Source organism: Erinaceus europaeus, chromosome 15 (assembly GCF_950295315.1).
Source record: "Erinaceus europaeus chromosome 15, mEriEur2.1, whole genome shotgun sequence".
Taxonomy (NCBI): domain Eukaryota; kingdom Metazoa; phylum Chordata; class Mammalia; order Eulipotyphla; family Erinaceidae; genus Erinaceus; species Erinaceus europaeus.
Window position 1 is genome coordinate 65,058,799 of NC_080176.1, and position 11,443 is coordinate 65,070,241.

The 11,443-nt window shown below is 42.3% G+C and overlaps 1 protein-coding gene across 1 annotated transcript in view; it reads right to left on the bottom strand.

Moving 5' to 3' along the window:
• Nucleotides 1-296: 296 nt before the first annotated feature.
• CFAP53 (cilia and flagella associated protein 53) overlaps nt 297-11,443 on the bottom strand; it is a 32,883-nt gene continuing 21,736 nt past the window's right edge. Inside the window, exons 7-8 of the mRNA XM_007515956.3 lie at nt 10,574-10,676; nt 297-647 (exon numbers count right to left, since the gene is read on the bottom strand). Of these exons, the coding sequence (XP_007516018.1) occupies nt 419-647; nt 10,574-10,676 (332 nt within the window). The 3' untranslated portion in view covers nt 297-418. The remainder of the gene's footprint in view (nt 648-10,573; nt 10,677-11,443) is intronic.

Sequence of the window (11,443 nt, forward strand, 5' to 3'; positions counted from 1 at the left end):
TCTTACAATCTTATAACCCACTATTAATCACAAATAAATAAAATTTAGAAGCAAACACTCTTGTCATACACTTTTCTTGTCATACACTTCACATCTGTGACATGTGTATGACAAGAAAACAAAGGAAATGAGTGTGGGGAGATAGATGCAAGAAAGTGCAGCTAGTAATAAATAAAAAAGAAAGAGAGGCATCTGGGTAAACCAGGAACATAACTGATGTGAATTATCAGATTTAGAAGTCTCTAAATTCTAAAAAAGAAACAAAGTTTAGATTTAAGGAAGAAAATTATATGCACTTATTTTATAAGTTCTTTTATAGGAAAGTACAACATTTCTCCATCTAATAAGAGGAGCATACAAGCATATTGTAATGAAAATGTCAACAGCTTGAGAAAAAAATACACTGATGTTTACGAAACTATGGTTGAACATTGCTATGGCATGTTCTCCGCATGGGATGGATGTTCCGAGGCAGTACTTGATGGAAAGATAGTACCTTCTGCATCTTCTCCTCAAAAAGCTTGTGTGCAGCCAATCCTGCCTCAAACTCTCTGCGTTCCTCTTCCTTTTTTGCTTCCTGGGCCTGCTGCTGGTAGCATATTTGCATTTCAAGCTGCTTCTTGTATTCCTGGGTTAAACCAGAGCGCCTAAAATATTAGAAATGTCAAAGCATAAAATTATAAAAAAAGCATTTGGATTTATTTAGGGAACTACAATTTAGTCTGTGAAATCAACTTAAAATTCCATCAAAATCAGGGTCAGTAGAGAAAAATAAATTTTAATAATTCATTAACATGTTTGCTATGCAACATCAATTAAGATAATCTTAGAACAAATACTGATTTTAATGACAGAATTTTTTTCCCTACTCATAATATATTCCAGGCTGTGTAGAGGAAATTCTTTTCCTCTCTCCATCCCCTAGAGATCTCACTCTTCACCAAGGAAGAAGTGACTTAACTTTTGATGTCTAGTGACCTCACCAGTATGTCCCGGAATCTTACCTCACCTCTCCAGAGCCCTACCCTATTAGGAAAAGATAGAAACAGACTAGGGATATGAAGCGACCTGTCAGCATCCCTGTCCAGTGGAGAAGCAATTACAGAAGCCAGAACTCTCACTTTCTGCACCCCATAAAGAATTTAGGTCTGAGACGGCTTTGATCTCCAACTCCAGCAGAACTCAGAGAGAGAAGTAGAAAAAGGGAGTGGCGTTTGGATATAGTAATAGGTATATGTGTGACTTGGAAAGGAAGAGAAGATGGGCCATAGGAAAAAAGGGTCCAAAAAGGATGACAGAGGACCTAGTGGGGGTTGTATCGTTATATGGAAAACTGGGAAATGTTATGCATGTACAAACGACTGTATTTACTGTCGAATGTAAAACATTAATTCCCCAATAAAGAAATTTTTTAAAAAGTAAAAAAAAAAAAAAAAAAAAAGTTTAGTGAGGCAGCAGTTACATCTCAGGGAGAAGAAGGCTGGCCAGTAACTAGAGGAACCAGGCCCTCTTATACCAAACTGGTTACATGAATTAGATAATCAGGCCCATCAGTAACACATGACTGCTGTGGTCCAGAAAAGACGGTCTATTTCTTCTTCTTCTTCTTTTTTTATATTTATTTATTCCTTTTTGTTGCCCTTGTTTTATTGTTGTAGTTATTGCTGTTTTCGTTATTGATGTTGTTGTTGTTGGATAGGACAGAGAGAAATGGAGAGAGGAGGAGGAGAGAAAGATAGACACCTGCAGACCTGTTTCACCACTTGTGATGCGACTCCCCTGTAGGTGGGAAGCTGGAGTCTTGAACCGGGATTCTTATGCCGGTCCTTGTGCTTTGTGCCACCTGCACTTTACCCACTGAGCTACTGCCCGACTCCCCAGTCTATTTCTTCTACCTGAACCTGACTGTGGTAGTTCCCAAGTCACCCAGAGAAGCTTCAAAAATCCTGCTGGGGACATCTGCACAAACCCCAAACCCATAAGCCATTTCTACTAATCTAATTAGGCCACAATACACTTCAGGATTTATTTCAAGGAGAAGGGTGTTGTATGCTTTACATTGGGTTGTTCTAGTTCTCCCCCGCCAAGAAAATTGGATCAGTCCTGTTAGTTTCATGGGCCCGCTTGGCCCCGCCCCTAGGAACCCCAAGAGAGTGCCAGAGTTCCAGAGTTCGAGAGTTGTTGGAGAGTTGCAGAGTTCGAGAGTGCTTGGCGCTGCCGCGGGGGGAAAGAGGCAGCAGAGTTCTGTTTGGTGATTAGTTTGGTTTAATTTATGAATCCTTGTTCCTGAATAAAGAAATACAGCTTCCCTGCCCAGCCGTATGTCTCTGGTCGTCTCTGTTACCCGCCCATGAAGCTAGCCCCGCCAGCTAGAGCCTCCGAATTTTAACAACAAATGGCACCCAGCTCGTCTGAGAGCAGTTGTCCTTGGGACACATTCGTCATTCTCGAAGCCCATGGAATACTCCTGTCTTTGTGATTAAAAAGCGCTCGGGAAAATGGCGCCTCCTTCAAGATCTCCGTGCAGTAAATAAAACCATGCAGGTCTGGGGCTTCCCCCCAAAGGGGTTTGCCTCTTGCTTCTGCAATTCCCACGGGAATTCCAATCATAGCTATTGATATAAAAGATTGTTTTTTCTCTATCCCCTTGCATCTGCAAGATTGTAAACGTTTTGCCTTCTCTGTTCCGTCTATTAATAGCGCCAGCCCTGCTGACAGATTTGAATGGGTGGTGCTGCCCCAGGGTATGGCCAATAGTCCTACTATTTGTCAGGAGGTTGTTAAATCTGCCCTTGTCCCATATATTCATAAGGGCCTTAATATTTTTCATTATACAGATGATATTTTAATATGGGGAAAGTCAGATACAGATCTCTATGCCTTACGTGATTTTCTCATTCCTGCATTAAAGAAAAGCGGCCCTAATGTAGCCCCTGAGAAGATACAGCTAATCCCTCCAATATCCTTCCTAGGTTCAGAGATTTCTCTAACGCAAATTCGTCCCTTAAAACCTAATGTTACCTTCCCTTCTAACCTTACTCTTGCTTCTTTACAAAGTTTTCTAGGAAATTTAAATTGGCTTAGGCAGTATCTCTATCTGCCCACAAGCTGCCTCCAACCACTGTTTGACCTGTTAAAAGGAAACAAACAGCCCTCTTCAAAACGTAAGTTAACTCCTGAGGCCTCGCTGGCACTGGAAAGGGTTAACCAGGCCCTCCAGGACATGCACCTTGTTCGATTCTCCCCCTCCCCTCTGGTAAACCTTTTAATCTTCAACTCCAACCCCACAGTAGTAGGGGCACTGTGGCAAGACCATGGGGTTCTCGAATGGCTTCACACGCCAGTAGGAGGAGCTCCAAGACTCCTCACTGAGATAGACGTGTTAGCATTCATGGTTCGCCAAGGGAGAAATAGGTCTGTGCAGCTCTTAGGGAAAGAACCGGATTTAATCATTCTGCCCTTTTCTCTCACAGATACAGAGTGGCTTATACGCCATCATTCCCGCTTTGCCATAAGCTTCCTGGGGTTTCCAGGACAAATAGATAACCATTTTCCTCCTAATAAATTGATAGCTTCTTTACCTCTTCTGCCTCTACTAGCACCTAAACTTTTCTCTCGGGATCCCATTCCCTCTGCTCCTACAATCTTTACTGATGGCGGAAAAAGGGGAGCTGCTGCCCTTATATATTACTCAGACAAACAATCTCCTAAACCTCTCTTTACTGAGCGTCCTGAGAATTCCCCTCAGTACAAAGAACTTTATGCTGTTTTCCTTGCACTAAAAGCTGTACCAGAATCCTTCAACCTTTTTTCCGACAGTGTGTATACTGTTAACTTACTTCCATGGCTTGCTCGTTCTTATGTGAAAATTGATGACAACCCACTTTCCCCTCTCTTGATTCAAATCGCCTCTATGCTCTCTTCTCGAACCCAACCACTGTATATTCAACACCTTCGATCCCACAGCCCTCTTCCTGGTTCCCTGTCCGAAGGGAATGCCGCAGTTGACCGCCTTGCCTCCACAGGAACTTTCCCAGTCTCTGTCTCTGATCCTGCTAATTTTCATTCTCTAACCCATGTTAATCTTAAAGGCCTTCGAGCTCAATTCCCTGATGTTCCTGTACCACAGTTTAAACATATCCTCACTACATGCTCTTCTTGTGCAAGTCTCATAAAGACACCTGCTATCCAGACCCTTGGGGTTAACCCCCAAGGTTTAAAAGCTAATGCTATTTGGCAAATTGATGTCACCCACATACCAAACTTTGGCAAACAAAAATATGTGTTTGTCTCAATTGATATCTTTTCTAAATTTATGTGGGCTACAGCTCAGACAGGAGAAAGTGCTAAAAATCTTGTAAGCCATATGCTCTCTTGTTTTGCCGTTATGGGGGTCCCATTATTTTTGAAAACAGACAATGTAGCTATGTTTACAAGCAAACAATTTAAAGATTTTTGTTCCCTCTGGAACATTACTCATACCACAGGCATTCCCTACAATCCACAGGGACAAGGCATTGTCGAGACGCCCATCAAACTCTGAAGGCTCAACTAAATAAAGATAAAGGAGGAACATATCCCCCCAATATCCAGCTAGCAAAAGCCTTAACTACGTTAAATCTCTTTAATATTTACAATAACTTGGCCTTACCCCCTATTGTTCTTCACTGGCAAACACCATCTACCCTCCCATCTATTAAGGTCAAATGGAGAGACCCACTTGATAAAATTTGGAAAGGGCCTGACCCATTATTGACCATGGGAAAGGGGTTTCGCATGCATTTTCCCTCAAAATTTCTCTAAACCTGTCTGGGTTCCTGCCCGCCATGTCCGACAATACCCGCAGGATGGCGCTGTTATTCCTGAAGAACAAGAAATACTACAAGAGTGTCGGGCTGATCTTCACTGACGGGTAACAGACGACCAGGGACTCATGGTTAAGCTGTAGGCAGTATCTCTTTATTCATGCAGGACACAGCACAATCTAAGACGAGCTAAGCTAAACTCAAGGTACTCTAAAACTCACAATGCTGTCTTTATATATACTTGCCAAGTAGGGTGGAAACAGGATGTGACATAGAGAGGGTGGAGAGAAAAGTGACTGGCGAAAATCAGAGTGTGACAAGGAGGGGGTGGAGCAGGCGAGAATCCTATCACTGAACCACCAATGCCCTAGAGGGAGGTGCTTGTTAACAGTGGTTATGTAAATAGAATGCAGTGGTTATGTAAGTAGAATAGTGTTAAGCAGGGGGGATTTAAACCAAATGAAACAGAAGGGGTCTCATGCATACCAACAATTCCCCCTTTCTTTTTAACTAATGGCCATTGTGGGGTGAACAGAAACCTATATCGTACAGGCGTTTTCAAAAGAACTGGCATAAGACATGGAAAACAAAATACGCAAGCAGCAATAACCAGTGTGATGCCAAGGGGAACGTTTCTTGCCTCAAAGGGCAAGGCCTAGCAGGCGAAAGGGCATTTCTTGCCTCTGGGAGTGCTTCATGCCTCTGGGGGCATCTCTTGCCTCAAAGGGCGTTTCCTGCCTCTGTGGGCATCTCCTGCCTCTTGGGGCGCTTCATGCCTCTGTGGGCATAACCTAATAAGGAGGAGGAGTTTTCTGCCTCTGGGGTAGAACCTGCAGGCGACGGGACATGGCCTATAAAGTCCCAAGGCTCTGGCTGAAGTTAGTCTTTGAGAAACACAGCAACGTGTACCAGTAAGTCCGATGGAAGTGTCAGTTCAAAGTAGATGACCACGGAAGAAAATGCCAAGGGATGAAACACTGCATGTCTGTCTCGATGGGAAATGTTGGCCACCAGAATTCTGCTTTTCTGTAGAGAGTGATCTTTGGAGTCTGTGAATCTGTTTCTTCAGGTCGTGCCAGGTCTCATCATTGGTTTCCGGGGGTGTGTTGTAGTCATGCCATCTTGTGGGCGATGTCAGAGAACAGGGGTCCAAATGGATTTCCAGAAATTTTCATTTGAGTAGATGCTTTTTCATGTGAAGACTTGACAGCTGAAATTCACTTACTTGTCAAACAAAACTTGTAGCAGATTAGAAGTTTACTATAATTGATAACTCCATTATAATTGGAAGTCCTTTCTAGTATGATTTTAAGGTTGTTTAAACAGTTTAAACTCAATAAAATGTGGAAGGTAAACAGAAGAACCACGGTTAAAAGCCTCAGGCATGAGAATAATTAACATAATCATTGCACTATCTGCCCCACCCATAACTCATACAGTTTTCAGGATTAAACGTTTCAGATTCATGTCAAGACGTAAAAGAGAAATCATAGGAGGGAAAAAACAATTTTTGGATTGTTTCTGGATGCCTCTAGAAATCATGGCTGCATCCAGCTTTTTTTTTTTAAGTCAATGTCAAACAAAAATTCAGTCATTCAAATCATTCTCTTATGAAACGCAACTTGAACCAGATTATCAAGATCTCACCATGTAGGATTAGGAGTCCCCGGAGGGCGTCCTAGTCCAAAAAGCTCCTCGAAATTCCATTCAGGGTGCTTCTGACTGTTCCTGCTGGATTGCTTCAGGCACCCATTTTTAAAAGTATCTTCCCATCGAAGAAAGAATTCAATCAGGAGAGTAGAACTAACGTGTCTCCATACTTGGGAACTGCCAGGGTACTGGAGAACACTCCTCAAATTAGAGTAGTCCTTCTCCATGGGAAACATGCGAGAAGTCCAGAAAGTCCCAGTGGAAATCCCCATGCATATCCCAAGGTCTACGATCACGGTCATAAAGAACCAAACTGTGGCCCGGAGCAAAATGTAGTCCTTTTCCTCAGGAAACATGAGAGAGGGAATCCAGAAAGTCCAAGGAGAAATCTCCGTGCATCTCCCAAGCTCTATGATCCCAGTCATAAGGAACCAAAGTTCCCGGTCAGGGAACCGAAGTGTGGCCCAGAGTAAAATGTTCCAGAGACAGAGTAACTGTCTCATGATGAAACAGTAGAGGCTTTGGCAAACCTCTTCATAAGTAGAAAGGCAACCCATGGTGGATGGGTAGCCAAGTTTACTTATCTGGACGATGGGTGGGTTAGGTCCCACGTTGATGCTGGTCCATGTGTCAGGGATTATTTCAGTCCCTGTTCGGGTGCCATATGTCGGGCTGAGCTTCACTAACGGGTAACAGACGACCAGGGACTCATGGTTGAGCTGTAGGCAGTATCTCTTTATTCATGCAGGATGCAGCACAATCTAAGATGAGCTAAGCTAAACTCAAGGTACTCTAAAACTCACAATGTTGTCTTTATATATACTTGCCAAGTAGGGTGGAAACAGGATGTGACATAGAGAGGGTGGAGAGAAAAGTGACTGGCGAAAATCAGAGTGTGACAAGGAGGGGGTGGAGCAGGCGAGAATCCTATCACTGAACCACCAATGCCCTGGAGGGAGGTGCTTGTTAACAGTGGTTATGTAAATAGAATGCAGTGGTTATGTAAATAGAATAGTGTTAAGCAGGGGGGATTTAAACCAAATGAAACAGAAGGGGTCTCATGCATACAAACACAAGAGGACCAGATGCAGGATACATCCCAGGACCCGTAATACGACATGGCAGAACCTACAAAATCTGGCTCACAGAGACCTCTCTCCTACCCTTTCCCTGTATGTCTTATAACTGGCCAGTTGTTTTTGTGAGTGAGTGTGTTGAATGACAAAAAAAAAAAAAAAAAAATTTGCATGACCCATCTGCTCGGAGTACTCTAAAAGGTAATTGGCTTTATATAAAAATGCTGGACGCAGCCAAAGTTTCTGGAGACGTCCAGAAACATTCCAAAAATTTTTTTCTTTCTACCTCTTTTGATTTTTATATATAGTTTTGGTATATATGTAAGTGTTTAGTCTTAAACTGTGTGACTAATGACAGATATAAATTTGTTTTTAAATAATGTGTTTTTATAACAAAAGTTCTTTTTCCTCCGGTGTGTTATAACTAAATGTTTATGGGTATGTCTCAAGTTTGGTAACACTAACTTAATGGTCAAAAGTGTAACCCTACAGCTACACTTTTACCAGACAAGGTAAAAATTAATTTGTTAAGGTAACTTACTATTTAGGTAAAAGTCTAAATGTTCAACGTGACTATTCATTCCCAAAACTAAACTATATAAATTTTATATACAGGACACCTTTGAAGGGCCCCCAAAGGTGCCCTGTAAACTATCTTGTGGAAATTAATCCACAACAGATCTGGCATCAATCTGGCACTGTAAACGTTAAAATCATTGTCACAAATATGTGTTAACTCTCTAAGCAATTTGAGTCTGTTTAAAATACATATTTTAGCTAAAGTTGGTCTCAAGATCCTGCGGTAGAGGCTGCTACAGGAGGTCACATTAGATGACCCTTAAATAAAATCATAAAAAGATTTTAAACCAATTATAATCATCGAGGTATCAACTATAACAAACCTATAACTTGTTACAAGTTCAAATTAACCACGAGAAGCAGATTGTTTGTGTTTCTTTCACAGGAATCCCGGAAAAACCATCTGAACCCCTGCACACCCTGACGTCACCCACTAGATGGCACAACTACCGTGGCACACCCCCCGAAACCCTAGATGTCACTCAATGTGATCTGAAGAACCTGATACACAGACTCCAAGGACAGAACTTTCTTCATGCCTGGTTGCCGTTCCTGCTTCTGACCTGCCTGTCACGTGTTGGCGGTTCCAGCTGGCTATCTACAGAAACGCAACATTCCAGCGGCTGACCTCCCTCAATTCCAGCGGCTGACCTCCCTCATGCAGCGTTGCATCCCCTGCCAATTCTTCCCCTAGCCATCTACTTCAGACTGAGACTTGTATCGGACTTTCTGACATACCCTATATACATTTTACACAATTTTGAAGCAGCTTATTTCCCTTCACGCTGCTGGTTTTTCATAGACTGATCCTGAGTAATTCATAGACTTTACAGACTGTTGCCTTGAGGACTATACAATGCCAAATAGCCCCTCTGTTTGGTGGGTCATGCCCTCCTGCCTCCCCCTCTTTATGTATCCTTGCCCTTCCCCCACCACAAGCAGGGAATGTTCCTTTACACACCAATCCTTCCCTTCACACTGGCTTTTACTACTCCCCTACTTGTCCCTTCCTGCTAGGAAATTGTGCCAATGCAGTCACATCTGCCATGTTGTCCCCTCAGGCTACTGCTAGTTCCCTGGAGAGTTGGGACATTCTCGGAGTGCCTGTTCAGCCATGTTGTGCCCTCAGGACATTGTCTATATCCCCGCGATATCTGGAGTGCTCTGGTTACTCCTCCCCCCTCCCATTCTCATGAGAGTTATCATCCTATCCTGGAGTGCTATGGTTACTCCTCCCCCTTCCCATTCTCGCGAAAGCTACTCCTATAAAAACCCTGCGTTTTCTGCACCTCGCTCTCTTGCTGGTGCTCCACTCTGGTGTTCAGACGCAGGAAAGGTTACTGCGTGAGGCGGCCATTTTCTCTACCTCCACGTGGCCCAACCTGCTTCTCTAACACCCAACTCTGAGGTGCCAGCGCGAATAAAGATTTGTGTTTCCTCTTCGCTCCAGACCCTCTCTCTCTCTTCTCTGCGGCCCGCGCACTACAACATCTGGCTCTACAACACCTTCCTGTTTTGTTATATCATTTAGGCTTATGCCCAAAAGGTTTCTGCTACATGATAGTCTTTTACAGACTTTGTACATCTTATGCAATTACTAGATAGAAAGATAGAAAAGATGTAGAGATATTGTGAAGAGATGGTTGAGCAGGCTGCGCTTAAACCTATGAGATGAGTCTCTCCAGGTAAGTCTCTCTCTCTAAAGAGGGGTTGAGCACAGGAGGACGCATAAATCTCACAAGGTTCGCAGCCATTTAAGCCTTCTCTCCTCCACAGAAAGTCCTACATCTTCCCACCTGAGCACGGCATTCCTCTAAAACATTTAAGCCTGCTCCATTCCATTTTTCTTTACTGTGTCCATTTAGATATAAAGGGATAGGAGGAGATGTTGCTGAGGAGTTATTCTGATGTAGTCTCCGCCCCCAGGTTTTACTACACCCCGCGAAACTAACAGGACTGATCCAATTTTCTTGGCGGGGGAGAACTAGAACAACCCAATGTAAAGCATACAACAGAAGGAAACTTATTTCATTGAAAGTTCATGTTAGTGCCTGTGTTTTAAAAAAAAAAAATCTAATTTATTTTTCAGCTGTCCATCAAAGTACATAATATGTATAATTAGAATGTATACAATGGTAATGAGTTTTATTTATTTTACTATTTGTTTTCATTTTTTAAAGATTGCTTTATTAAGGAAATGCTGATTTACAGGATTGTTGCTCTCATGGGAATTCAGGTTCACATCTCCTCAAGATAGGTGTCAGCACATAGAAAAAGAATTTAATTTTACTAAGATAGTTGGTGCTTATTTTTATATGAAGTTTGGCAAACTGGCTTGAACTGCTAGGAAAAAAATCTAATAATGTTGTAAAGCAAAGAATGCATGAATGATGGCACATTACCCTCTGTGTTAAAGGTCTGCCTCCCTTCTGTGTAATAAATAGTAATAAAACAAAATCATACCTTGCAAAATTCTCCTGCTCTTCACGCTCAAGTTCTTTAAGGCCTTCGTTTATGCGTTCCCATTCTATAGTACGTTCCTCCTGTTCTTTTTCTCTGCGTTGCACTAAGAAAGACAAAAGTAATTTCTCCCAATGACTTGCTTTTTTTTTTTTAAGTTAAGGTTTGCTGACATCTTTTTAGGCATCACTGTCATTATATCCTTAGGAAGATAGCACTTAAAAACACTGGAATAGATTTTTAGATGAAGACAGAGATGTAGTCATGTCCATTGGAGAAAAAAAATAAGCTCATGTTAGTGAACTACACAGATTTTTCTCTTAACCATTTTTCACTGAAAATCTATGATCAAATTATCACTTCAGAACACTTCTTAACACCCCCCCCCTTTTCTTAAACCAGAGCACTGGTGGTGCTGGGGATTGAACCTGGGCTTTTTGGTGCCTCAAGCTGAAAATTCTTTTGCAAAACCCTTATTCTTATGCTGTCCCCTCAGCCCTTAAAATTCTTATGCTGTCCCCTCAGCCTTAACTCTTTCTTTCTAAAGACAAGAAATTCTACTGAAAAATAAATAAATAATAAAAAAAGAAATTCTACTGACATCTATGCTAATAATAGGGTTTATTATAAAACAAATATTGGGTAAATAGTATATGGGGTCTTTACGAATTAATAATAAAAACTTAACATCCGGGAGTCGGGCTGTAGCGCAGCAGGTTAAGCGCAGGTGGCGCAAAGCACAAGGACCGGCATAAGGATCCCGGTTCGAACCCCGGCTCCCCACCTGCAGGGGAGTCACTTCACAGGCGGTGAAGCAGGTCTGCAGGTGTCTATCTTTCTCTCCTGCTCTCTGTCTTCCCCTCCTCTCTCCAT